This window comes from Prinia subflava, chromosome 8 (genome assembly GCF_021018805.1).
Source record: "Prinia subflava isolate CZ2003 ecotype Zambia chromosome 8, Cam_Psub_1.2, whole genome shotgun sequence".
NCBI classification, from domain to species: Eukaryota; Metazoa; Chordata; class Aves; order Passeriformes; family Cisticolidae; genus Prinia; species Prinia subflava.
The window spans coordinates 34305072-34329082 of NC_086254.1; the positions used below are offsets into that span (position 1 = coordinate 34305072).

General features: G+C 50.4%; 1 protein-coding gene across 1 annotated transcript in view; it reads left to right on the top strand.

Moving 5' to 3' along the window:
• The window catches only part of TOX2 (TOX high mobility group box family member 2), a 152105-nt gene extending 146807 nt beyond the window's left edge, over window positions 1-5298 (top strand). The window contains exon 9 of the mRNA XM_063404670.1: window positions 4090-5298. Within this exon, the coding sequence (XP_063260740.1) occupies window positions 4090-4126 (37 nt within the window). The 3' untranslated portion in view covers window positions 4127-5298. The remainder of the gene's footprint in view (window positions 1-4089) is intronic.
• Window positions 5299-24011: the final 18713 nt, after the last annotated feature.

Genomic DNA, 24011 nt, shown 5'->3' on the forward strand with positions numbered 1-24011 from the left:
GGGGCAAGGGGGAACAGCCCCCCACTGCCAGAGGGCAGGGTTAGGTGGGGGATTGGGAAGGAATTCCTCCCTGGGAGGGTGGGCAGGCCCTGGCACAGGGTGCCCAGAGCAGCTGTGGCTGCCCCTGGATCCCTGGAAGTGTCCAAGACCAGGCTGGACAGGGCTTGGAGCAGCCTGGGATGGTGGAAGGTGCCCATGGGTACGAGATAAGCTTTAAGGCCCATTCCCACCCGATCCTCTCCAGGATTCCATGATCTTCCTGACTCTCCTTCTTTCTCCAATGCACTTTGTACTGATTTCCAAGTGACATTCAAAGTTGTCATTGGGGTCCTCCACAGCACCTTGTCATTAGCTGGGTGGGTCCAACCCTGAACAGATCTTGGGCACAGCAGTGATAAAGGGATGTCTCCAGGGGTTTGGCTCCTCAGTGCTGCCCTAGGTTTATTTGGGAAGTCTCTGGACCATATAATGGCCCATTTCAACCTCAGAAGTGCATTCAGCCTAATTGCAATTAAAGCAGCAGTGTGAGGAGCAAAATCTGGCTGGAAAGGAAGGGATTATTCCTTGATGGGATGTGACTCAGCTGTCCCAGATTCCTGGAAGGGAGGATCGTCCCAACCTCCCCAGCGCACAGACAGCCCTGTTGGGTTATGAATTTTATTTCATGTCTAACCTTGATATTTCTTTAGCTTCCAACATCTGTTGGCACTGGGTTAGCTGGGGTAAAACCTCCCAAGCCTCGTTTTCTTTTGTGTTTGACATTCAGATCACTTCTGAAAAACTGACAAGGTTGTCTTTCTCTCTGTCCTTCTCTATCTAATAAGGGAACTGCTGTAAGGACTTTTGTTTCCCAGCCTTGCTAGTTAGAATGCCATCAAATGACACTTCTTCCCTCATGCCCTGCAAATTCTGGGATCCTGCGAGCAGACACTCCTTAATTCATAACTCAGCCATGCTGGAGAGAGAGTTTTAAATGTTTCTTACCTCCTGCTCTCCCTATTCTTAATGACTTTTTGCTTACTGACTTCCATCCAATTTTCCTGGCTCTTTCTGGGCTGAAGCCCAAGCTGTCCTAGATTGTGAGCAGACATGGGGAGCATTTCTCAGCTCCTGCTTGGTGTTTGACTATCACTTCCCACAGGCAACTGCAGCACAGTTTCAATGCTTTTTTGCCACCACATCACAAACTCCTTTCCTAGTCCCCTGTCTCCCTCACCTGACAGCCTGATTGTGGCACTTGCTCCTTCCCAGGCACTGAATTCCTCTGTTTCACTGTGACTTTCTCCAAGGGAGCTGCCTCACCTCCACCAGAGGTGCAGCTTGATTTACAACCACATGCAAATCTTTCTTAATCCCTAATTCAATCTTAAAGCACCTCCCTTGTTTTTTCTGCCTTGTTTTCTGATTACAACTCTCTCCACACCCTCTTCAGGGGTTGTGTCCTTTCCATCCTAAAACATTCTATGATTTACCTTTGTCCTCTCACACTTGGGTATTTTTGGAATAACACTGAACTGGATTCATCTTTCTGTGTCCTTCCTCTCATTTGCAAGGCACGGATTAGGTTTTTTTTGGCTGTCATCCTTTAGCAACTTTTCTCACCTCTTCCCACTCTCCTTTAGGCTGAAAGATGGGACACTGTGCATTACACCTTGTCCAGGCACAAAAAAACATGTACAGCCACTAGATCCAGACATTCATAACCTCCCTAATTCCTTCCAACAATGAAGTGATCCTCTCTAAAGCGGGAAATTTTCCAAATCAGGAGCTAAATGAGCAAACACTATAAAAAGGCAAAGATAACCCATCACAACTGCACTTAGTTTGGATTCAATTATTTATGGTAATACTTTGTAATGAACTGGGAAATGTTCTGTAGCATGTTGTGTAAAATTAATGAAGTTTTAGGACTGGAATACCTCGCTGTTGCTCAGTGGCATTAAATCTTCCCTGAGTGCAGGAGGGAAGACTCTGCATTTTAAATGCAGATTATAAAATGTGGAGATTAGCAGAGGGTGGGCTCTTGACTCTATGAGAAGACAGCTCTATCAACAAGAGCCCTGCTTTGCTCTCTGCTCCTTCTCTGTTATTCCACTCACAAACCCACCCACACCAGAACCTCCCAAGACTTTTTGTTCTTCACCACTTTTTAGGGCCAAGATGTCTTTATGGAGCTGGTGATATTTCCATTGTGTATGTGCAAGGGATAAACCCCACTGACAGTCCTGGATCTCAGAGCAAAACCTCCACAGATCATCAGCCAGGGGAGAGGGACTCCAGCCACTTCTCTCCCTACAATGTCCCCAAAAAAGAGCATCTGGGTTCCCTTTTGGGCTCTCCTTATGCAGTGTCAGAAGGAGCACACTAGATCCAAAATTAACTCTGAACCTCCACGGCACAGCGTGAGGTGAGGTGAAGCAGGGCATGGTGGCCCCGGGGCTGATCCCAGGCAGAGCATTCCAACATCCTGTGGTGGGACCTGCAGGGACACCCAGAGCTGGCCCTGCCCTGCAGCCCCACCAAGAGCAGCGACTACGCCAGAGGAGGAAACTGATGCTGTAGCCCTTACAGCTGAAATTCAGGAAGAAATGAAGCTGCACCCAATTCTTACTCTTAGGGAGACCTTCTCACTCTCTACAACTACAGCCTGAAATTTAGGGTTAGAGTTAGGATTACCCCCTAGGGCTAGGGTTAGGTCAGGGATACCCCCTGAATGAGGGGGATGGGCTCTTCTCCCAGGTGACAAGGGACAGGACAAGATGAAACAGCCTCAAATTGCACCAGAGGAGGTTTAGATTGGGTATTTGGAAAGAAATTCTGCAGGGAAAGAGTGGCTAAGCATTGGAAGAGCTGCCCAGGGCAGTGGTGGAGACACCACCCTGAGGGGCTTTAAAAGCTACACGGATGTGACACTTGGGGACATGGTTTGGCAGTGCTGGGAGAATGGTTGGACCTCATCTTAGAGGGCTTTTCCAACCTAAATGATCCTGCTGTGGTCCCTCTGTGTGCAGCCCACGCTGTGTTTTGTGCTCTTGATGCCTTTTTCATTCAGAAATGAAACAACACACACTTTTGAGATAATGTTAGTATAGGAGGTAATGTGAAAGCTGGTCTTTATTGGAGGCCTTCAGGGGCAGGTATGGAAAAACATCCACAAAAGGTCAGCCCCCACAGGGGTGTGGACAGTTTTATAAGTTTGGTATATTAGCATAATTGACAAAAAGCACCAATTAGGAGCATAAGTGGTGATGCAATTCCACCCCCTGGTCAATCCCCTTCTGAGTCTTACCCCCCTCACATGGAGGGTTGTTGGTACTTTGTTGATGAAAATACGTCTGAAGAGCTGGTTTTCTGCCTTGGTTGCCAGGGAGAGCCAAGATAAGACAGAGGCTTTGGAATATGTTTTGTCTTTCTGCCTGGGGAAAGGGCACGGAAAACTACTGGGAAAAGTAGCACTAATACAATAGGTTACAAATATATGCATAAAGAATATAGAGAACATATTGATGCCTTGGAGTGGCTACCTAGAACAGAGGCCAGACAGAGCTAAAATAATAAAGTGGGTATTTATTAAAGGCCTTCAATAGGTACACCTTGGGCAATGCAAGAGCCTGGCAGAGGCTACACCCAAGATGAATGATGGTCATAATGATGGATAATGAAGATTTTCAGACAGATATAAGTTTGGTCTAATTGCATATCAGGGGTTAATTGTCCAATTACAGCTTCAGGTAGTGAAGTCACATTCCCCCAGTTTGCTCCCCCCAGTTCACTTTTGTTTACACTTTTCGGGCCTGAGGCTGTGAGGATGTCCTTGGCTCTGAGGCCTGCAGTGATTGTTTTGTCTGACCAAACAGTGAAAAGAGCTTACTAACACTCTGTATGGAATTCAGAGTTACACACTAATGCAGTACAGGATCTGGAAAACATAAAAGCTAAAGCCTAAGGCACCAATATAAAAGAAAAAGAGGTAAAACCAGAACGGCATCACCCCAGACGCCGTGGTGTGGTACGAGCCGCGCGCCAGCTGTGCCAGCTCCTCCTCAGCGCTCGCCGCCGCCTGACGCCGTCCTCTGCTCTCTCTTACAGCATGCTGCCAAGGGACAAGGCACTCTACCTCACCTAAGGCCCAGCACCGTCGGGAGGAGGCTCAGACGAAGGACACTTGAGAGGGTCAATCCTGCAGCCCACGCGGGGAGGCACGAGCGGGTCGGACGGGCGGGACGGCGGCCACCGCGCCTCGGCGCTGGCTTCGTTTCCAGGCTCTAAGAGCAGTTTTCTTTTTATCCTTTCAGTTTTGAACTCTAAAAAAAAAAAGAAATTAAAAGTCTACTTTCTGTGGAAGCGCCCCCCCCCAAAAAAACCAACCAAACGAGCAAAAAAAAAATAAACCCCACCTCGTAAATCGCAAAGAACAAAAAAATCAATAAAGAGAGAAAATGCACATAAAAATGATAAAATAAGCGCAAAACCAACAAAAAATAATGAAGTTAAACTAAGGACACCGTTTTTCTGCTTGCCATCAGCTTAGCTACAGACTATTTTCCTAGTGAACTGCTTTTAGACGCAGCATAAACCCAGGTCTGGTGTCCTGCAGCATTAGGCCAGCTCAGTAGGAGGATGCACTCTTTTGACTTGCTAACAGCACTAAACTTTGTGCAAGAAAATGTGAAGTTTGTGTGAATATTGTACATGCAAAGGCCTTGGACGGTCTGGTGAAAAAAAAACAAAAATAAATAAAAAACTATTGCTAGGTAGGTGGGGGAGAAAGCAGAAGGCAAATTACGAGAGGACAAATGTGAAAGAGATCATGAAAATATAATTTGTTGGATAGTTGTAAGTAGTTTACTAAGTGTTTTAGAGCTGTGCTAAAGACATCTTTAAGATTTTTTTGTGAAAGAAATTAGTAGTTTACTTTATAGTAAAAGCATTTTATATTAATTGTAGCACATTTTTTAGTTATACATAGAAGGGAGATGTGTATAAAAAACCAACAAAAAAAGCCTGCCAAACTTGTTTCTATTATTTGTACAGCAAGAAATGGACAATTTATATCCATGTTGTATGGCATTATTATTTTTTTCCGGCCATATGTCCATCTATTTAAAATTTGCTGACAATGATTTTTGTCTATTTATGAAAAATTAGAGAGCATAATTACAGTTTCTCTTAAGGTGCATTTTTGGGGTTTTTTTTATTTTTTATTTTGTTTGAGGGCGCTGCTTTGGCAGCACCTGGCACATTCGGTTCACAATGCTTATCTTACCTTTCTTTATAATAAAATGTATGAAAAGTAGAGCTGGACCAGTCTCTCCTTATTCTGGGGGATGCCCTGGAAGTGGCCTCTGCCTTGTCCTCAGCTTTCCAACCCTCTCTCCTCTCCCATCACATCCTCACCTGCCCCACCCTCTTCTCCCTCTGCAATATCAAAGTAACTCATTTCATAACAAATATGCAGTGATTAAAATAAGGGGGTGAAATGGAACATTATGAAAACCTTCCTTGAGTTATCATGGCGAGGAGACAGGATTTCCTCCAGGGAGAGCTTCTGAGATATTAATTGTTTGTGTGTGTGGCAGGTAAGTGGCCTTGGGACTCTGACACTGCAGGGAGGAGGTTTCCAGTCCTGGGAGGTCTGGAAGGGATCATCACTGGGGGGTTTGGTGCCACCAGGTGCCTGTGGTGTGTGCTCTCCGATGGAAGGTGCCACCCATGGTGTCCATCCCCTGCAGCCCCACTCTGTCACCTTTGGGTCACTGGGACAGGGGATTTGGAGCCCTTTGGAGGCCTCCACTGAGAAGGTTTGTGGGACAGCAGTGCAGGGAGCCACTGAGAGGTGGCCTTGCCAATCTAGGGGGAACTGTGCAAAGCAATAACAGCATTTTTAACTTTCTGTGCCACCTCCCTGCATTTCTGCAGGGCTGCCTTTGCTGCCCTCAAAGGGCTGGTGGCTGCTCTGGGGCACCACGGAGGGCACAGAGACCCAGCCTTGGGCATCTGGAGCCATCTGGGGAATGGAGGGCAGTTGGCTATTAGGGAGCCCAGAGCATTAATGAGAAATTGTGAGGCTTTCCAAACCACTTTAATCCCTACTAATCTCTAAATTTGCATGATGGCAGCTGTGCTTAAGTGGTGTTCCAGCTGTTGGCTAATTGTCATGGACCTGGAATTGCTTCAGGGAAGCAACTGGGAGCTGAGCCTCCCATTCACCATCACGGCTGGCTCAGAGTCACAGAACAGTTTGGGTTGAGGGGACCATAAATCCCATCCCATTCCATCCCCTGCCATGGCAGGGACACCTTCCACTGTCCCAGGCTGCTCCAAGCTCTGTCCAACCTGGCCTTGGGCACTGCCAGGGATCCAGGGGCAGCCCCAGCTTCTCTGGGCACCCTGTGCCAGAGCCTCAGCACCCTCACAGGGAAAAAAATCCATCCCAATATCCAACCTAAATTTCTTCTCTTTTAGTTTAAATCCATTCCCACTTTTCCTGTCACCATCTGCCTCTGTAATTAGCTGTTCTACATCTTTATCAGCCTCTTCAAGTGCTGAAAGGATGCATCCAGTTCAACAGAGGGGTTCAGCCCAGCCCGGAGGGTCTGGACTTGGAGCCCTGGGCCAGGCAGGGATGGTGTGCCTGGAGGAGCTTCCCCCTGCTCTGAACCCTTGCTCTGTTATTAACAGGAGTGGAAAATTCAGTAGCTGGGTCTCAAGAAGCCTCAGGGCAGGGTCAGCTCTCCCTAAACCCTGCCCGTGTGCCTAACCTCCCTTTAAAAACCTTTAAATTCCAGACAGATAAAGTAAATCTCTCTCCCTACAAAGCAAATCCCTTGCTTTTGAACATAGGGGAAGAATTTATTGCTCTCCTTGTTGTGGTAATTTTTTCCATATTTGAAGAAGGATATTGGCTCCCCTACCCCTCCTCTCCACCTGCCCCAGCAGTTGCAAAGGCAGAGGTGGTGCTCCAGGGCAGGGTGAGCTGTGGAGCTCCCAGTTTTTGTCAAAGAGCACCAGCTGGATCCTCAGAAGGCTCCAGAACAGCTTTGGGGCCAGGGTTTGCAGGGCAGGGGCACAGGACCAACCAGGCATTCCCAGACTTTGGGCTAATGATGGAGAGGGATGTGAAAAGGCAGGAGCAGGGAGAGCCCTGGTTAATTGACTTTGATTTATGAACACATAATTAGCAGTGCTGTGGGATGTAATAAGGTGTTTAACAAACCTCAGCAGCAGCATCTCAAGTGTAAATCCTTCGAGCACAGCCCCAGGTGGATGCCTCTGGACAGGCACCCTGGCTCCCACAGAAATGGGGGATATGAACCAACATCCCAGTGCCCCAGCAGGACACAGCCTCCCTCACAGCCAGGGTGTGTGCAAGGAGTCTGCTCCCCACCTGGGGATCCCCAGGGCACCACCCTGAGCTGTGCCCGAGGCACAGGGCAGTGCTGGGAGGACACCTTGTCTCTGCCCCATCTGTGCCATCACTGCTGAGAGGATGGAAGGGAAGGGAAAACAGCCCTGATATGCAATGCTGAGAGCTTCATGCAAAAAAGATCAAAGAAAAGGACTTCATTTAACAAATCCCAGGTCCCTGACAACTGCAGCACGTGCTGGGAGCAGGGGCCAGCCTTGGTGAGGCCCTGGTCCCCACCAACGGCAGACTTGAACCTTGGAAAGTGTCCCTGCTCTCAAGTGTCCCTGTTCCCAATTGTCCCTGCTCCCCCAAGTGTCTTGGTTTGGAAAGACAGGTGTCTGTCAGGGAAAACTGGAGTTTCCCTTGGAATGGAGAATGTAAAACCCCCTCCCTCCAAATTATTACAATTTTGTAATTAGGAGATTTCAGGCAAAAATACGGGAATAGGAATAACAGTTCTTTACTAGGAATATTAAAAATGCAAATACAGTAATCCAAAAAAAAAAAACAAAACCAAAAAACAAGCACGCAAACAAACACAAGTCTTAGAAAACCCTGACAGACTCAGGAATACGACCTGACACCCTGTTGGCCAGGATGTTGGAATCAGTCCAAATAAATCCTCCTGGAGTGATAGATGTGGTTCTGTTGGAGTAGAGATGATCCTGTAAACAGGTTCAGTGGTGGTGAGATGAGTCTGGTCTTCCTCTGGGAATCCAGTGGAAAAGGGGATGCCTGAGGTCTCTGGGTCCCCATTTTTATCTGGGTAGGGAATGGTTGGCTCCTCCCCACTGGGGAGGGTGCAGCATCTCCCAGTGGATGATGGAATGTGTCAGTCACTGGTGAGCCTCAATGGCCCATTAACAGAAGATATCCCCCGGAGGGTGGACAGTGGTGGAAGAGATCAGAAACACTGCCCCACCTGGTTTAACAGCTGGCCTATTGTCAGAAAGTATCCACCCTCCTCCCCCTGGAGTTACAAAAGATAAAGGAAAAAGAAACCATCCCCCAACTGCTTTCTACAGATGAAATAGAATACACTTTTTTTTGGTTACATAACCCAAGACACCAAGGGTCCCTGCTCCCAAAGGTCCTGGAGCCCGGACACAGAGCCAGTCCCTGGTGAAGGAAATGAGCTGTGGCCTGGGAGCTGGCTCTGGGCACAGACCTCACACACAGCACAGGACCCTCAGGCTGGGCAGTGCCAGGCAGAGGTTGGGTGTCAGACCCAGCACTGGCTGCTCCAGCTCCTCTTCCCAGACACTCCTGTGCTTCACAAGGTGGGGGCCACCAGAACATCCACAGTGCCACCTGTGTGGGCCCAGCCCACAGGTGCCAGCCTGGCATGACAGAACCACTGAATGGTTTGGGTTGGAAAGGAACTTTAAAATCATCTCGTTCCATCCCCTGCCATGGTCAGGGACACCTCCCCCTGTCTCAGGGTGCTCCAAGCCCTGTCCAGCCTGGTTTTGGACACTGCCAGGGATCCAGGGGCAGACACAGCAAATCTGGGCTTCCTCAGCCAGGGCCTCCCTACCCTCACAGGGGACAACTTTGTCCTATAATCTAAATTTTCCCTATTTCACTTTGAACCCATTCCCCCTTGTCCTGTCACTGCAGTTCCTCAGGAAGAGTCGCTCTCCTGCTTCCCTGTAGCTCCTTCACAGGCTGGGAAGGTGCTGGGAGGTCTCCTCACAGCCTCTCCAGGTTGAACAGCCCCAGCTCTCTCAGCCTGTCTTCACAGGGACAGTGCTCCAGTGCCCTCAGCTGCTCCACGGCCTCCTCTGGAATTGCTCCAACACTTTCACATCCTCCTTATGTTGCAGGCAGCAGAGCTGTGCCCAGTATTCCCAGTATTCCAGGTGGGCTCTTGGCTGCATTGAACAAGGGTTGGGATGGGAACCTCCTCAGCAGTTCCAGCTGTGCTTCTCCTGCCCTCTGTCCCTGCTGTGGAAAGGCTCTGCCCACCAAGCAAATGTGGCATGAGGCACCTTTGTCATCTTTCTGTGGACTGAGGAGCCCAAAACAGAGCCTGTGTCTCACAGGGATGAGGCACAGTCAGTTTGCTTTCACTTCATGTGCTCCTCCCTGCAGCAGGAGGTTTGTGAGTCCGAGTCCCAAAAACTCAGCATGGCCTTGGCAGCTCATCACTGAGTGCAGGCAAAGTGCTGCCTCCAAAACACAAGGAGTGCAAAATTCCCGGTTTGAATGATGATTTTTGAAGAAGAGAGGAATAACAATTCCTCTGGATGAAATACTGTGCTGGCCAGAAGGGTAACTTAGAGTCAGAGTTGAGATCAGATGTTTTATCACTGTCTCCTCAACTCTTCTTGACTTTCAACTGCAATTTGATAAATCAGCATAATACCTGGCACAGTAATTGCTGGAGATATTATTCCTAGTGGGGTCACTTTATTACACTGCAAGCACACTAGAGAACTTTCTATTGCTCTGCCATTATTATTGTGGGGACAGAGGTCAAATAAAGCAGGGCTTAGGAGGTGGTGATTTTGCAGATGATCCTGGTGAGCTCTTTTCAGGGGTTTGTGCAGCTGAGTGGCCTCAGCAGTGCTCAGCCTCTCCCTCTCTGCCCCTCCAAGGCTCCTGCCCACACCCTGCTCTGCTCTTCTCCCTGTGGCTGTGCTCCCGTTGTGGCTCCAAGGCAGAAAAACCTAGGAACACCCAGGAAGCCTCACCCAGAGACAGCAGGAGGGAGATGCTGCAGTGCTGTCCCTCCTCATGGCCTTGAAGGCCAGCCAGGTGGGGACCTGCAGCTGCCTGAAGTCACTGCCAGCACTCAGGCACGGAGGCAAAATGCAATTCCTCAGCCTGTGATCCCATTAAAATTTTATGATGAATGAAGCCTCTTGTGCTGCAAGTCTGTGGGAGAGAGTAACATTTCTACTGCTCTTTAATATGTAATTAATGCACATTTCATTGCTTCCCAGATGAATTTTTGGTCACGGGACGCAGCTATGGCTATAAAATGACACTTATTTTAGATGGGATGGAGACCAAAGGTCAGTGTCTTGTGCAGAGCCGAGAGAGCCATGCGTGCCCTGGGCCGTCCATCTCCCTCAGAGCTGCTCTTGTGGAGGGAAGGCAGATGGAAAATGTGGACCCATCTGTCCTAGAGGGTCTTCTGGAGTTTGATGTGACGGCACCCTCCTCTTACACCCCTCTGTCCCATGGTTGAGCATTCCTGTCCACACTGCCTTTGGGACACCCTCCAGCTGAGCAACTGCTCCACAGCCAGGTTCCTTCAGCTCCTCAGCCCTTCCCGTGGCTCCTGACAAAGGCATTAAAAATGCCACCTGTTAGCAATAAACAAGCTGAAAATCCTGTTGGTCTCTGGGAAATTCCCAAGCAAAATCAGCAACTCCCCTCTGGATTCCCCCCTGATCACCCACAGGCTGTGCACAGCTCACTGTGGGCACATCAGGGGCATGTGGCTCCCTGCACCCCTGATTTAATCCCTCTATCCCTGATTTAATCCCTCCATTCCTGATTTAACCCTTCAGCCCCATAGGGAGCAGCAGGACCATTGGATACACCCTGCATCTGATGGGAGCCAAAGGGAGGGAGGAAGGCTGGCTGGAGAGAGCCACCTGGGCCTTCAGACCCAGCTCAACTGCAGCCAGCCTCATCCAGCATCCCTTTGGGCTCCATGCAGCAGGAATCTGGGAGTCCAGAGCCTCTGGGATGTCCACAGTCACACTGCCTCTCTGCATCCCCTCGGGCACATGGAGCACGTCACCATTTTTACCTCCTAAATAGGAGCTTGTAACTCCCACAATCAAAAGGAGGCCTGGAAAAAGTCCCAAGGATTTGGGATTTCTCCAGGAGACAGACTGGCTTGGGGGAAGTTAGCAGAGAAACAGGATAAAGGCATTTCAGAACATATTGAACCTTTTATTTTTTCTCTTTCTGGAGTGCACAGACTGTCAGAACACGAGATACCATCTCCAGAAGCACTGCACTGCAAGGAGATTTATTGGCTGGGAGCACAGTTTATACTAAATTTTTTCTCAGGCAATTTACACAAAATATTTCTGTAGTTATGCAGGGGAGTTTTTATAATTAGAGCTTTATTTGAGTGCTTTAATTGTGGCTGGTCTTTTGAGTAGTCCTACCCTTTAGGAAGCTCATCCTGTCTCCCACTCACCTCAGTGAATGTGGGATACAGAGGGAAAAAGGCCACAGGCACCCCCAAAGTTTTCCTACCAACACTCTGGAAATGACCCATGTGGAGGCTCTTCCAGCTTCTAAAATCATCCAAGGAAAAAGGTGGGGCAGGATGGATTTGAAGGCCTTTTCCACCCCCAAATCCCATCTCCTGGGAGCTCCTCTCTCACTGAGCCCTGTGAAGGACCATGGCTTGGCTGCCACCTCCAGGGAGAGCCAGCCTGCACAGTGAGGATGGATTAATTAAGCAAGTCACACTAATTGTGCTGATGATGGCCAAAATGAGTGTCAGCCCCAGGATTGTCCCCCTTGCTGATGTCACCCAGGTGAGCAAGTCCCAGCTGCCCTCCTAGAGCTGCAGCAGTGCCCACAGGGACTGCCCCCTTCCCTGGAAATCAGAGGGAAATAAAAGCCAGACACAAAAAATCCCCTAAATTTTTGAGGGTATTTCTGCCAAAACACCATGGGCACTCAGGGCCTTTCTCAGTGCTCAGTAATTCCACTGGAAACAGTCACAAAATCTACAGCAGGTTTGGGCTCCAAATATTCAGAGGAAAAAAACAGCTAAAGATCTTATTTTGAATAATTGAAAAGCAATCTAAAGTCATGTTACAAAACAAATTCATGGTTCCCATTTTAGAGATTAGAAAAATTTGATTTCTTGACACACCCCACCCCCAGAAATTCAAACTCTCCATCAAAAGTTTCATGTTTTTATGTGGTTTTTTTTCCTTTGACCCCTCCATAACACTGAATGCATTAAAGCAAGAAATGCCCAAGAATTGATTTCTTTTCTTTCCTCTGCACTGAAATGTCTCAACACTTCACTTTTTCCCTTTCAAGTTGCCATTTTTACACAGTTTCAGGCATTATTTAGAGCTATAGATTTGAAAAAACTCAAAAACCTGGGAGAGTACATCTCCTCTTCCCTATAAACATTTGCCATCCATCCCTTTGTATTCTCATTTTTGGCACAGAGGAAGAGAAAGAGAGGAAGGAGAGAGAGTGAAGGCAGGAACTGGAGACATGAATAATTTCTTCTTTCTCAAAACCCCAAATGAAAGGAATACAGAATGAGACATAAACTTAAAATTTCTTTCTTTCATCTAGGAGTTTCCCATGAAAAGATAATAACGCCTGCACTGCATCCTTCCTCTCAGCTCCTCTGACACACAGATCCCAGGCAGGAAGGCAGGGGAACATGGAGCTTCCATGGGGAGTGACCAAAACCCTCTGAGAGGGTCTCTGGATTTGCAGAGACATCAGCATCCTGGAGATCCGGGCTCTGCAGGACGTTCCAGGTCCAGCTCTGAGGGAGCACCCTCTAAGGGTCATTTCTTCCATGCTTGGATGTTCTCCTGCATTGGAGTGAACTGCAGTGCTTCCCCTTGGAGGTGGAAATAGCCAGATTCTGCTGGATGTCAGAGCAGAAAGATGTGTTCCTGAAGGGTTGAGCACAGAGAATGGTTTGTGTTGGGAGGATCCTCAAAGCCCAGCTCATCCCACCCCTGCCATGGGCAGGGACACCTCCCACTGCCCCAGGGTGCTCCAAGCCCTGTCCAGCCTGGCCCTGGACACTGCAGGGTGGGGCAGCCATCCTGTGCCAGTGAGCATCCTCTGAGGAAAGAGTTTCCTCCTAACTCCTCACCTAAATCTCCCCCTCTTTAGTTTAAAACTGCTCTCCCTTGTCCTGTCACTGCTGGTGTAAGGAGCTGCTCTCCCTCTTTTCCACAAGCCCTCTTCAAGGCTGCATGATGGTATCTCCAGAGTCTTCTCTACTCCATGCTCCAGCTTTCTCAGCCTTTGTAGGACCATCAATAAAAGCAAGTGAGGGTTTCATCAAAGTGCTCCAGAAGGAACAGCTGATCCTTAATGCTTTTGGAGGGCTTAGATCAAGCCAGCCTTATGTTGCAGCTCGATAAGGTGTTTTTTAACTCAGTTTTTTAAACCACCAGGCAGGTTTATTCACCGGGTCACAGAGTTGGTCAACCCATGATCAGCCCACACCCAACCCACCAAAGCACACTGGTGTTTGAGGTGTCTGGGCTTGGTTTCGTGGCAGTTCTGGGGCCTGGAACTGAGCAGTGCTCAGCATCAGCTCACCCCAGCACCCGGGGCAGGGCACTGGATGCTGTTTGCCCTTGATGCCCACAGCTGAGTTCAGCAGCTCCCCTTGGCATTTCTGCACAACACTTGAGGAGAAGCAGCTTGTTTGGGGAGCAGAAGGAGTTTGTCTTGTCACACTGCCAGCTGGCCTGGCAGCTCTCCCTGAATTCTGTGTCCCCAGGAGGGGGCTGGTGTGGGGATGGTACCATCAGGGCTGGAAAGGGCTTAAAGGCCTGCATGGACAGCAGCCCATAATCCAGGCTGAGAGCAGCAGAGGCATTCCCACACTCAGCACTGCTGCTGGGGTGCAGGATGCAGCCAGGTCCACAGCCAGGCTGTCCCAGAACAGCACACCCAGCACTGCCCCTGGAGACACAGCCCAGGGCCCTGCACAGGGCAGCAGCTGCAGGGAGCCCCAGGGGCACTCTGGGCTCCAAGGAGCCTTGTCCTACCAGGACCTCAGTGTTTGCCCTGGGATAACCTCCAAGAACCTAATCCCATTAAGAGCTGCCTGTCTGGGAACTGGCTTGACTTTGCCAGGTGTGAGGGAAGAGTTTGGCTGTGAAAAACCAGCATGAGTGAAGGTTTTCCTCGAAGCTGAGCGATACAAAGCTCAGCTGGCAGTTCCTGGAGAGCCTCGAGAGCCTTCTGTTCCTGCAGCTTTTCACCATTCCTCCTAATTATGATGTTTTAGACATGAAATCTGCTCTGGGGTTTGGAGCAGCAGTGAGTATCACCCACTGCCAGCATGACACAGAAAGCATAGCAGGGCAGGGCTGGGGACATGTGGGGCTGTGTTTGGGTCACACAGCCCACATGGCCACCAGATGTTTTATCCCCACATCTCTTCCTTGCTGATGCTGGGGCAGAGGTACATTTCCCAGCCCCAGCAGAGCACGTGGAGACACCTCAGAGCACCTGGTGTGACCACAGCAGGGCTTGCTGTGTATTTATAGAACCAAGTCACTGAGTCTCAGAAGGGTTTGGGTTGGGGGGACCTTAAAGCCCAGCTCGTCCCACGCCCTGCCATGGGCAGGGTCACCCTCCACTGCCCCAGGGTGCTCCAGCACAGGGGTGACCATCCCTGCCTGGTGGCTGTCCAGGCCACAGCGTGCTGGGGGCAGGGAGAGCAGAGCATGAGCAGCTGTGCTGAACCACATCTGTGCAAAACACGGCTGCAACAGGCTCGGGACAGCCTGGGAGAGGCATTTAGCTCTTTTGTTTTGGCCTTGCCTCTGTGCAAGGTTTGTGAGGCTCCTGTTAATGCTCTTCCTTCAACACAGGATAGAGAGGGAGCAGGGGAACACAGAGACAAAGTGCTTTGGCAGGACACATGTGAAAACTGTGAATGTCCCACCCATGAAGGTGCCCAAGGCCAGGCTGGACAGGTCCTGGAACAGCCTGGGCTGGTGGAAGGCGTTCCTGCCCATGGCAGGGGAGGAGTGAGCTGAGCTTTAATGTTCCTTTCAAACCATCTCAGAGCTGCATCAGAGGTGCCCCAACAACACACAAGACTTCCAGAAATTTGAAAAAAGCTCTCTGCTAAAGTAAGTGCCTGGGTGAGAACCCGGCGGGGAGCTCCAGAAGCAGAGGAGGCCCACCCCACGGGTCCCACAGCGTGACACGATGGCCAAGGGAGGCTGGACAGGACCCTTTGGGGGCGGCAGCCCCTCGGCTCTGCCCGCCGCAGGACAGAGCTCTCGGGGTATTTGCAGCCCCGGCGCAGGGTCCGCCTCCCCCCGCAGACCTTTGCACCCAGCTTTGCTGCTCAGCTCACTGCCTTGCGGTTTGAAGCAATACAGGAAGGATGTAGGTGTTTGCAAGAAGAAAGAGGAGGAGGAGGAGGAGGGAGGGAGGCTGCACAGGCTCGGCCGGGCTGCTCCGCCCGCATCGCGTGCTCGGAGCTGCTCACCCACACACGCTGCCGGCCGTGCTGACATTAATTCGGGGCGGAAAAGAGCAGAAAAGGGTCAGGTTCCCACCAGAGCTGAGCTGGGAGGGGCAGAGTGCTCCGCAGAGCATCCTCAGCCGCGGGTGAGGGGTGTCCTCACGGCAAGGAGGTGTCCCTGCGGTGGGATGGACTGGGAGTGAGCAGACGGGATGAAATCGAGGATTTCATGGCTCTGTGACTGGAATTACAGAGCAGGGTGAAGGCAGGCAGCCCCCAGCCCGCAGCCCAGGGTCCACAGGAGTCCCAGCAGTGTGCAGAGAGCCTGGGCAAGGGGCTGGCAGGAGCTCAGGTCAGCCCCCGTGGAATCGCTGTGGAATATTTGACGGCAGAGGGATGGACGTGGCTCATGCAGCCCACACAGGTCCGGGAGATGTGTCTGCCCTGCACTGAGCACTCAGGGGTGAAAGCCTCTGAGGGGCAGACAGATGTGAGCACTGCACCTCACAGAACAGCAGCAAACGGGTCTGAACCAGCAGCACACTCTAATCACATCCTGTATTTCCCATACATAGAGGAGTTCTGACATTCCTCCTAAAGCAGAATTGTCCTGCTTCCAGCTGGGATGCAGTCAATTTTCTTCTCAGTGGCTGGTCAGTGCTGTGTTTCGGGCTCAGTATGAGAATAATGCTGCTGACATGCTGATGTTTGAGTTGTTGCTAGGGAGAGCTTACCCTGAATCCAGGACTGTGCAGTGTCTCCTGCTCTGCCAGCGAGCAGGACAAACCAGGAGGGAGCAGGGCCAGGGCAGCTGATCCCAAGTGGCCAGAAGGATATTCCATACCCCAGACCATCATGGCCAGTACAGAAACTGGGGAGGGCCTGGCCAGGAGGGGCAATCACTGCTGGGAACGGGCTGGGCATCAGCCAGTGTGTGGTGAGCATGACTTGTCTTTCTTGGGGTTTATTCTTGTCTCTGTTTCTGTTATTTCCCTTTTAATTATTGTTGTTGTTGTTGTTGTTACATTACTATTTTACTGGTTTTCAATTATTAAACTCTTTTTATCTCGACCCCTGAGTGTTTTATTTTTCTGGTTCCCCTCCCCATCCCACGGGTGTGGGGGAATAAGCAAGCAGCTGTGTGGTGCTGAGCCACCAGCTGGGGTTAAACCACAGCAAGAATAAAGCCAAATATTTGGGGTAGTGTACTCTGTGTACAACAAGAAACCACACCAGACCAGTGTTATTTTGAAAACTTCACTTTGGAAAAGTACTGAATTGCTTTGTGGAAAGATACCCTCATTTTAAAAGTGTTTTACGGCATTGGCATCATGTCACTGTCATATCTAAAGTTGGGCTTGTAGCAAGACAGCAACAAATGAGCAAATAAGTAAATTTTTTTCCAAGGAAACCCTTCTGGACTACACAGGGCCCTGTGGTGATCTCCAAAGTGCCAGGCAGGCCATGCAGGCAATCCCTGTGTCCCTGCCTGGGAAAGCTGAACCCAGTATGGTTTTCTGGAGTTTTGTCCCAGCCCTACAGCAGGATCAGACACCAGAGCAGAGCCATGGGATACCTGCAGTGCCCCAACACACAGCCCTTGAAACCAGGGGCAGCTGAGCTCTGCCTCAGCATCTCGGGATGCTGCTGAGGGCCCCTGGCCCTGGGAAGGGAGCTGGCAGCAATCCAGGGTGGGATCTGAGAGGTGTGTCACTGCCTGGGTGACAGCAAAGCTGTTCTCCTGAGCAGCGTTATCTCATCTATTTTGCAAATACAAATGTGATAGAAATCTGCAAAATAAGGAATATGCATTAACTTCTGAAAAGTTTTGACTCCATATCATTATCTGTAATTTCACTGCTTTGATTTGCATGTTCATAAAAGAAACATGCGGCTCCAACGTGTCAAAGGCTTTCAGATGAGCAGGAACAAAACCGGCACACTTGCAGGCTCAGTGCTGAAGTAATAATTGCCAAGACACCTTCTCTTTCCCTGCTGCCAGGCTGGGTTTGTGTCCCTGGGCTGGCAGAGCCCTTCCTTGGTCCTGCTTGGCTGAGCTCAGCCCCAGGACGTGAGGAGGAGCTTTGGCTGGTGCTGGTGCCCACAGGAAAGGGAACACTGCTGGGAAGCACAGGGGCCACAGGCACCAGCAGAATGGCTCAGAGGGACTCAGCCTGGAGCTGTTTGCCCAAAGAAGCTGTGCCTGCCCCTGCGTCATGGTTTAGGGCAAATTTGGAGGAAACACCCAAATAGGGTCCCTCTGCAAAAGCAAACCCAAAAGGCCCCTCCCCACAGCCAGTCAGGGAGAAGAACTTCCTCCAAGAAAAGTGGAAAAAACTATTTATTTAACAAACAAACTGCTCACAAGCATAAAGAATGAATGATATGAAACAGTAAAACCTCTCACTGCTCTGAAGAGAGATGGCAAACCTGAGGAAATCCTTGCTGTGGCTAGCTCAGCTCACTCAGTTTTTATCAGCCTGGATATCCTGGGTCCCTGGCAGTGCCCAAGGCCAGGCTGGACAGGGCTGGGCACACCCTGGGGCAGTGGAAGGTGGAAGGGAGGGTCGGGAGGAGCTGAGCTTTCAGGTCCCTTCCAGCCTCACCTTCCCACGACTCTGTGCTGCTGTGGCTGGGGGCTGGCAGGAGGGGCTCGGTGGGTCTGGGCTGAGCCCAGCCAGGTTTGGGTGCCCAGGCTGGCTGTGCCTCTCCCCACCTCAGGCTGTTTTGTGTCCCTGATTCTGCAGCCAGGGGACAAAACCAAGGGTCCTCGGGTGACTTTATGATGCTTATATCCCCAATTGTTGTTCTGGCTGTGCTGTGTATCGAGTTCTGTGCCTTTGAGACTGGCTCTGAGAGCAAACCAGGGAATGAAGCAGTGCCAAGTTTGTTTTGAGAACAACTCTCCTCCTGCACATTTCTCCCTGGACAGAGGTTTGTCTGAAGCACAGACCAGCAGCTGGGACAGAGATCTTTTTTGCTTTTTAGTTAGTTTAGCTAGCTAGGGCAGAGAAGTTCCCTGGACTGGTTTTTTTTTTTTTTATTTTTCTTGCTACTCTTTAAATCTGCTCTGGACTGCAAAACCCAGAGGAGCACTGAGGACTGGCCCCTGTGGGGCCTGGGCCTCCAGAGGGACTGGGACTGATAAAACACTGAGTGAGCTGAGCCACTCACAGCAAGGATTTCCTCAGGTTTGCCATCTCTCTTCAGAGCAGTGAGAGGTTTTACTGTTTCATATCATTCATTCTTTATGCTTGTGAGCAGTTTGTTTGTTAAATAAATAGTTTTTTCCACTTTTCTTGGAGGAAGTTCTTCTCCCTGACTGGCTGTGGGGAGGGGCCTTTTGGGTTTGCTTTTCCAGAGGGACCCCTGTTTAGGGGTATCCTCCCAACTTTGCCCTAAACCAGGACACCAAGCAAACCTGGAGCTGCTGTCCCTGCGGGCAGTGGGGAGGTGGCAGCCCCTGGAGCACAGCTGATAGCAAAGTGATAAAGGCAGGGGGGACTCTGCTTTCACCTTCCCGTGCTCTCAGGCTGCTGGGTGGGCAAAGCCTCTGCTGCTGCCACAGAACCCAGCCACCCTCCGTGCTGCTGTGTCTTGGTTTGGAAAGACAGGAATCTGTCAGGGAAAACTGGAGTTTCCCTTGGAATGGAAATTCCTCCCTTCAAATTATTACAATTTTTTGCAATTAGGAGCTTTCAGGCAAAAAAATATGGGAATAGGAATAACAGTGGTTTACTAGGAATATTAAAACATACAAATACAGTAATACAAAAAATCAAACAAGCAAACAAACAAAAGTTCTAGAAAACCCTGACAGAGTCAGAGATATGACCTGACACCCTGTCAGCCAGGGTGTTGGAAGCAGTGCAAATAAATCCTCCTGGAGTAACAGATGTTGTTCTGTGAAGTAGAGATGATCTTGTAGAGGAAAAAAAGCATCCAGTGCTGGTGAGATGGGTCCAGTCATCCTCTGGGAATCCAGTGGGAACAGGCTCTCTTGGTGTTTGGGATTTCTGGTTTTATCCCGGTGGAAAGGCTTTGGCTCCTCCCGCTGGGTGGAGCATCTCCCAATGGGATGAGGTGATGTTATCAGTCATGTGAGAGCCTTCAATGGCCCATTCACAGGGGATGTCCCTCGGAGGAGGATGGGTGCAAGAGGAGAGAAGAACAATATCTCCCAACAGGTTTCAACAGATGAAAATAGAATACACACTTTTGGTTACATTTTTCAACCCAAGACATGCTGCTCTCGGGGTCACAGCAATGAGATTCCACAGCTCTGGGGGCACTGGTGGCTCTTACCTGAGTGTTTCAATCTTTATAATGCCTGAACTGCACTCTTCCCTTCCCTTTCCTTATCCTCTCCCTTTACAGAGGGAGAACTCACAGGTCCCTGGGGAGATGCAGCACCCAGGAGCACCCAGGATCCCACCCAACACTGGCACCCAGCCCCAGCAGCACCCACTGGCTCAGACCTTGTCAAGACAATTGCTGGTGCAATGCCAGGTCCCCTCGGAGGCAGGCAGGTGTGGCAGCAGAAAAAGGGGAAAATGTTATTTTTCAATTTCCCCCTGACAGTTTTTCAGGCGGGGAGCAGTGGGGTTTTTTAACAACAGAGAGCAAAGCAGAGCTGGTCTCAAATATACCCTGGTCTTCAACACTGGTTAGGGTGGAGAGTGTGAATTTGTGCTTGCAAAAATAAAATGTTCTGGTTTTGAAAGCTTAACCCTTCCCCCCTCCCAACCAGCAGAGAGTTAACCCACAGCTCGGGGCTGAAACATTCTGGCACTAAAACTTCTCCTGTCCTAAGGGCATCCCAGGTCTGGAGGGAGGTCCAGGCTCTGGCATCACCTCGGGGAAGCCCACCCGTCACCCCCACTACGCTGCAGCCTGGCACGGGCATCGTGTCAGCTGGGGAGGGCAGTCAGCAGCCCCAGGAGCAGCTGGGACCCCAAAATCACCAACTGGGGGCAAAAAAGGCTCCCAGAGGCTGCAGAGCTGAGCCCTGCAAGGGGAAAGAGCTGAGCTGGACCTGCCCCATTCCAGCTGCCAAGGCTGAACCCACCCCTGCCCACGGGCTGCTGGTCCCTCTGCCTGACAGGGCTCAGCAATTTCTATTTCCATGCAGCTGTAAAGTCCCTCCTCTGGCCAGTGACCACTTACTTGTGTGAGGCAAAAAAAAATTTGTGCTGAAAATGGAAATGCTGCAAGCTCAGAAAGCAAAAGCAAGCACCCAGACCTCAAGATGTGTGGCTGTAAATGCAAGCTTTTCTAGTTATTCACACAATGGGTGTCACAAATAAGGATTTCTGAACATTCATCAACTCCAGGGTTGCAAGTTCTGCCTAAAACTGCTGGTTCAGGGCCTGGAAGGTCATTGAGCAGTGAGAAATTTGGCCCAGGGATGTGCCCAATGCAGTGGGGCTGACCTGGATGCAGCACAGCCTCCCTTGGGTACAGGAAGGAAACTGAGGGGTTGGAGCTTGTCCAGAAAAGGGAACAGAGCCCCAGGAGGGGCTGAGGGAGCTGGGGAAGGGGCTCAGCCTGGAGAAAAGGAGCTCAGGGGGGACCCTGTGGCTCTGCACAACTCCTGACAGGAGGGGACAGCTGGGGGGTCAGGCTCTGCTTCCAGGGAAAAGGGACAGGAGAGAGAACGGCCTCAGGCTGGGCCAGGGGCGGTTTAGATTGGAAATTAGGGGAAATTTCTTCATTGGAAGGGTGGTCAGGCACTAGAGCAGCTGCCCTGGGCAGTGGTGGGGTCCCCATCCCTGGAGGTGTTCAGGAGATGTGCAGATGTGGCCCCTGGGGACAGGGGTTAGTGGTGAGCACAGTCCTGTGGGGTCAGAGACGGGGTGGATGACCTTGGAGGGCTTTCCCCACCTGGGTGGCTGCAGTGGGGCTGTAGGATGCAGTGGGGCTGCAGTGGGGCTGCAGTGGGGCTGCAGTGGGGCTGCAGTGGGGCTGTAGGATGCAGTGGGGCTGCAGTGGGGCTGCAGTGGGGCTGTAGGATGCAGTGGGGCTGCAGTGGGGCTGCAGTGGGGCTGTAGGATGCAGTGGGGCTGCAGTGGGGCTGCAGTGGGGCTGTAGGATGCAGTGGGGCTGCAGTGGGGCTGCAGTGGGGCTGTAGGATGCAGTGGGGCTGTAGGATGCAGTGGGGCTGCAGTGGGCAGGATGGGCTGCAGGGTGCACATCACAGCCAGCATCTGCCCTCCCTGCCCCATTGTCCCATTGGAACTCTGTCCTACTCCACAGGACAGGATCACCTTCCTCACTGCCAGCTGCTGCTGTTCCCCTTTGCCCATGTTCTGTCTCGACCTTTTCACCTCCTTTGGCCCTTGGACAATGCCCAGGTTCTCTTATTCAGGCCCAAATTTCCACAAGAAGAGCCCTTCACCCACTCCTTCCTTTTCACGTGTCCCTGGTAAGCAGCTGCTCCAGGGGTGACAGGGACATTTCCTTGACACCCCTGCTAGCCCCAAAGCACAGACCTGACCAGGTGCCACATCCAGGCCCTCTGAGTCTGATCCCTGCAGCTATTTTGGCCACTCACCTCTTCCCCTACAAATAATCACACGTGGCATTTTGCAAGAAATCTCAAAGAAAAGAATTCAAATCCTTTTGTTAAAATGAACCATTTCTTTCATATGAAAGAATGGTGTTTTCCTTGAACAGCAGCAGGGGAAGAAAAAACAAAACAAAACGAAACAAACAAACAAACAAAAAAACCACAACAACAACAACAAAAACACCCTCAAGAGCTTTTGAAACCAAGAAAGTTCATATTAAAGCAGCAAACAGACCAGGGACTGGAAAGTGGCATCAGCTGAACACAACCTCCCCTCCGTGGGCCCATCCCAAGGACTCCGAAGGCAAAAATTTGATGTGTAGCTACATCCTGCAAGCCAAGGGCTTGGACAGCCAGTGCTCCTCCTTCCTGCCTGAAACCAGCATCCCTGGGTGCACTTTCCAACTATTTTTGCTGGTCTATGTGTTCTCTGAAGCTGCTTGAGCCTCCAGCACTTCCATCCAGGGCTGCAGCTCACACAGCAGAAGGAACTGGTCCAGCTGGCAGTGGGAACAATCCAAATTGTCATTTTAAAAATAATTTCCAATTTATTCCCTTCTCTGTGCAGCTCAGATGGGAGTTAAATTGATTTTTTTACACTGCTTTCATTTAATGTACACAGCTCTCTGCCTCTCTCTGCATCACTGGAAGGAACCTATGAAAATCAGTTAAACAAACACATCTGTGCTCAGAGCCCTGGAAACACGGAGTGGGCGACTCCTGGGGGAAACCAGGGGGGTTTGCAGAGTCCAGGCACAGAGCTGTGGAGGGGCTCGAGGATATCACACGCAGAGGAAGTGACAATCCTAACCCTGGTCACCTCCAGGGATGGGATTCACTCTGGTGAGACCCCACCTGCTCCAGCCCTGCAGTCCCCAACATGGCAAGGACATGGAGCAGCTGGAGCAAGCCCAGAGGAGGCCACAGAGTTGATTAGAGGGATTGCTGAGAAGAAAGGCTGAGGGAATGGGAGTTGTTCAGCCTGGAAAAGAAAGGGTTTGGGGTAACCTCATTGTGGCCTTCCTGTGCCTGAGGGGAGCCTGCAAGAAAGAGGGAGAGACCCTTGACAGTGACAGGATGAGAGGGAATGGCTTCACACTGACACAGAGTGGGCTTAGCTTGGATGTTAGGAAGAAATTCTTTACTCAGAGGGTGGTGAGGCCCTGGCACAGAGGACCCAGAGAAGCTGGGGCTGCCCCTGGATCCCTGGCAGTGCCCAAGACCAGGCTGGACAGGGCTTATGAGAGACCTCAGCGCTCTGACAGTGCTCTTGGAAGAGGATAGTGTTGAAACCCTGGAAGCTGAGAATTTTCAGCTTTCTGTGCTAAAAGGCACTGACCCTCAAGCAAGCACCACATTTGACCTGAGGCTGTGGAACAGGCTTCCAAAACTGAGTGATGGAACTGGGGTTGTGGGTGTGTAGTTTGAATAGAATGGGATATCACAGAGTGGAAAACTTAGATTTAAGATTTTAGTATATAGTACTATGTATGGGGCAAGATGGAGGATTTAAGGCATTGGTCAAGTCCTTCTTCACCTTCTTCTTCATGGTTTGGGTGTTTTTTTGTAATTGGGTTAAAAGGTCTGCCTTGAGGACCTTGGGTGGTTGGTTATTGGGTTAAAAGTAAAAATAATGCAGGTGTCATCTCGTTATTGGGTAATTGGCACTAAAAAGAGCATGGAAAAAGTTAAAGACAGAGCCATTTTCTACCTTGTTAGCTAGAACTCACAACTCATGAGACTGTGATATAGATAAGAATTAATAAACTACTGAGTTCAAACACGAGAAAACTGTGTCTGCTGTGCTTTAATCCTGGCTCTGACAGAAGAAAAGAAGATAAGAAACCAACAGGATA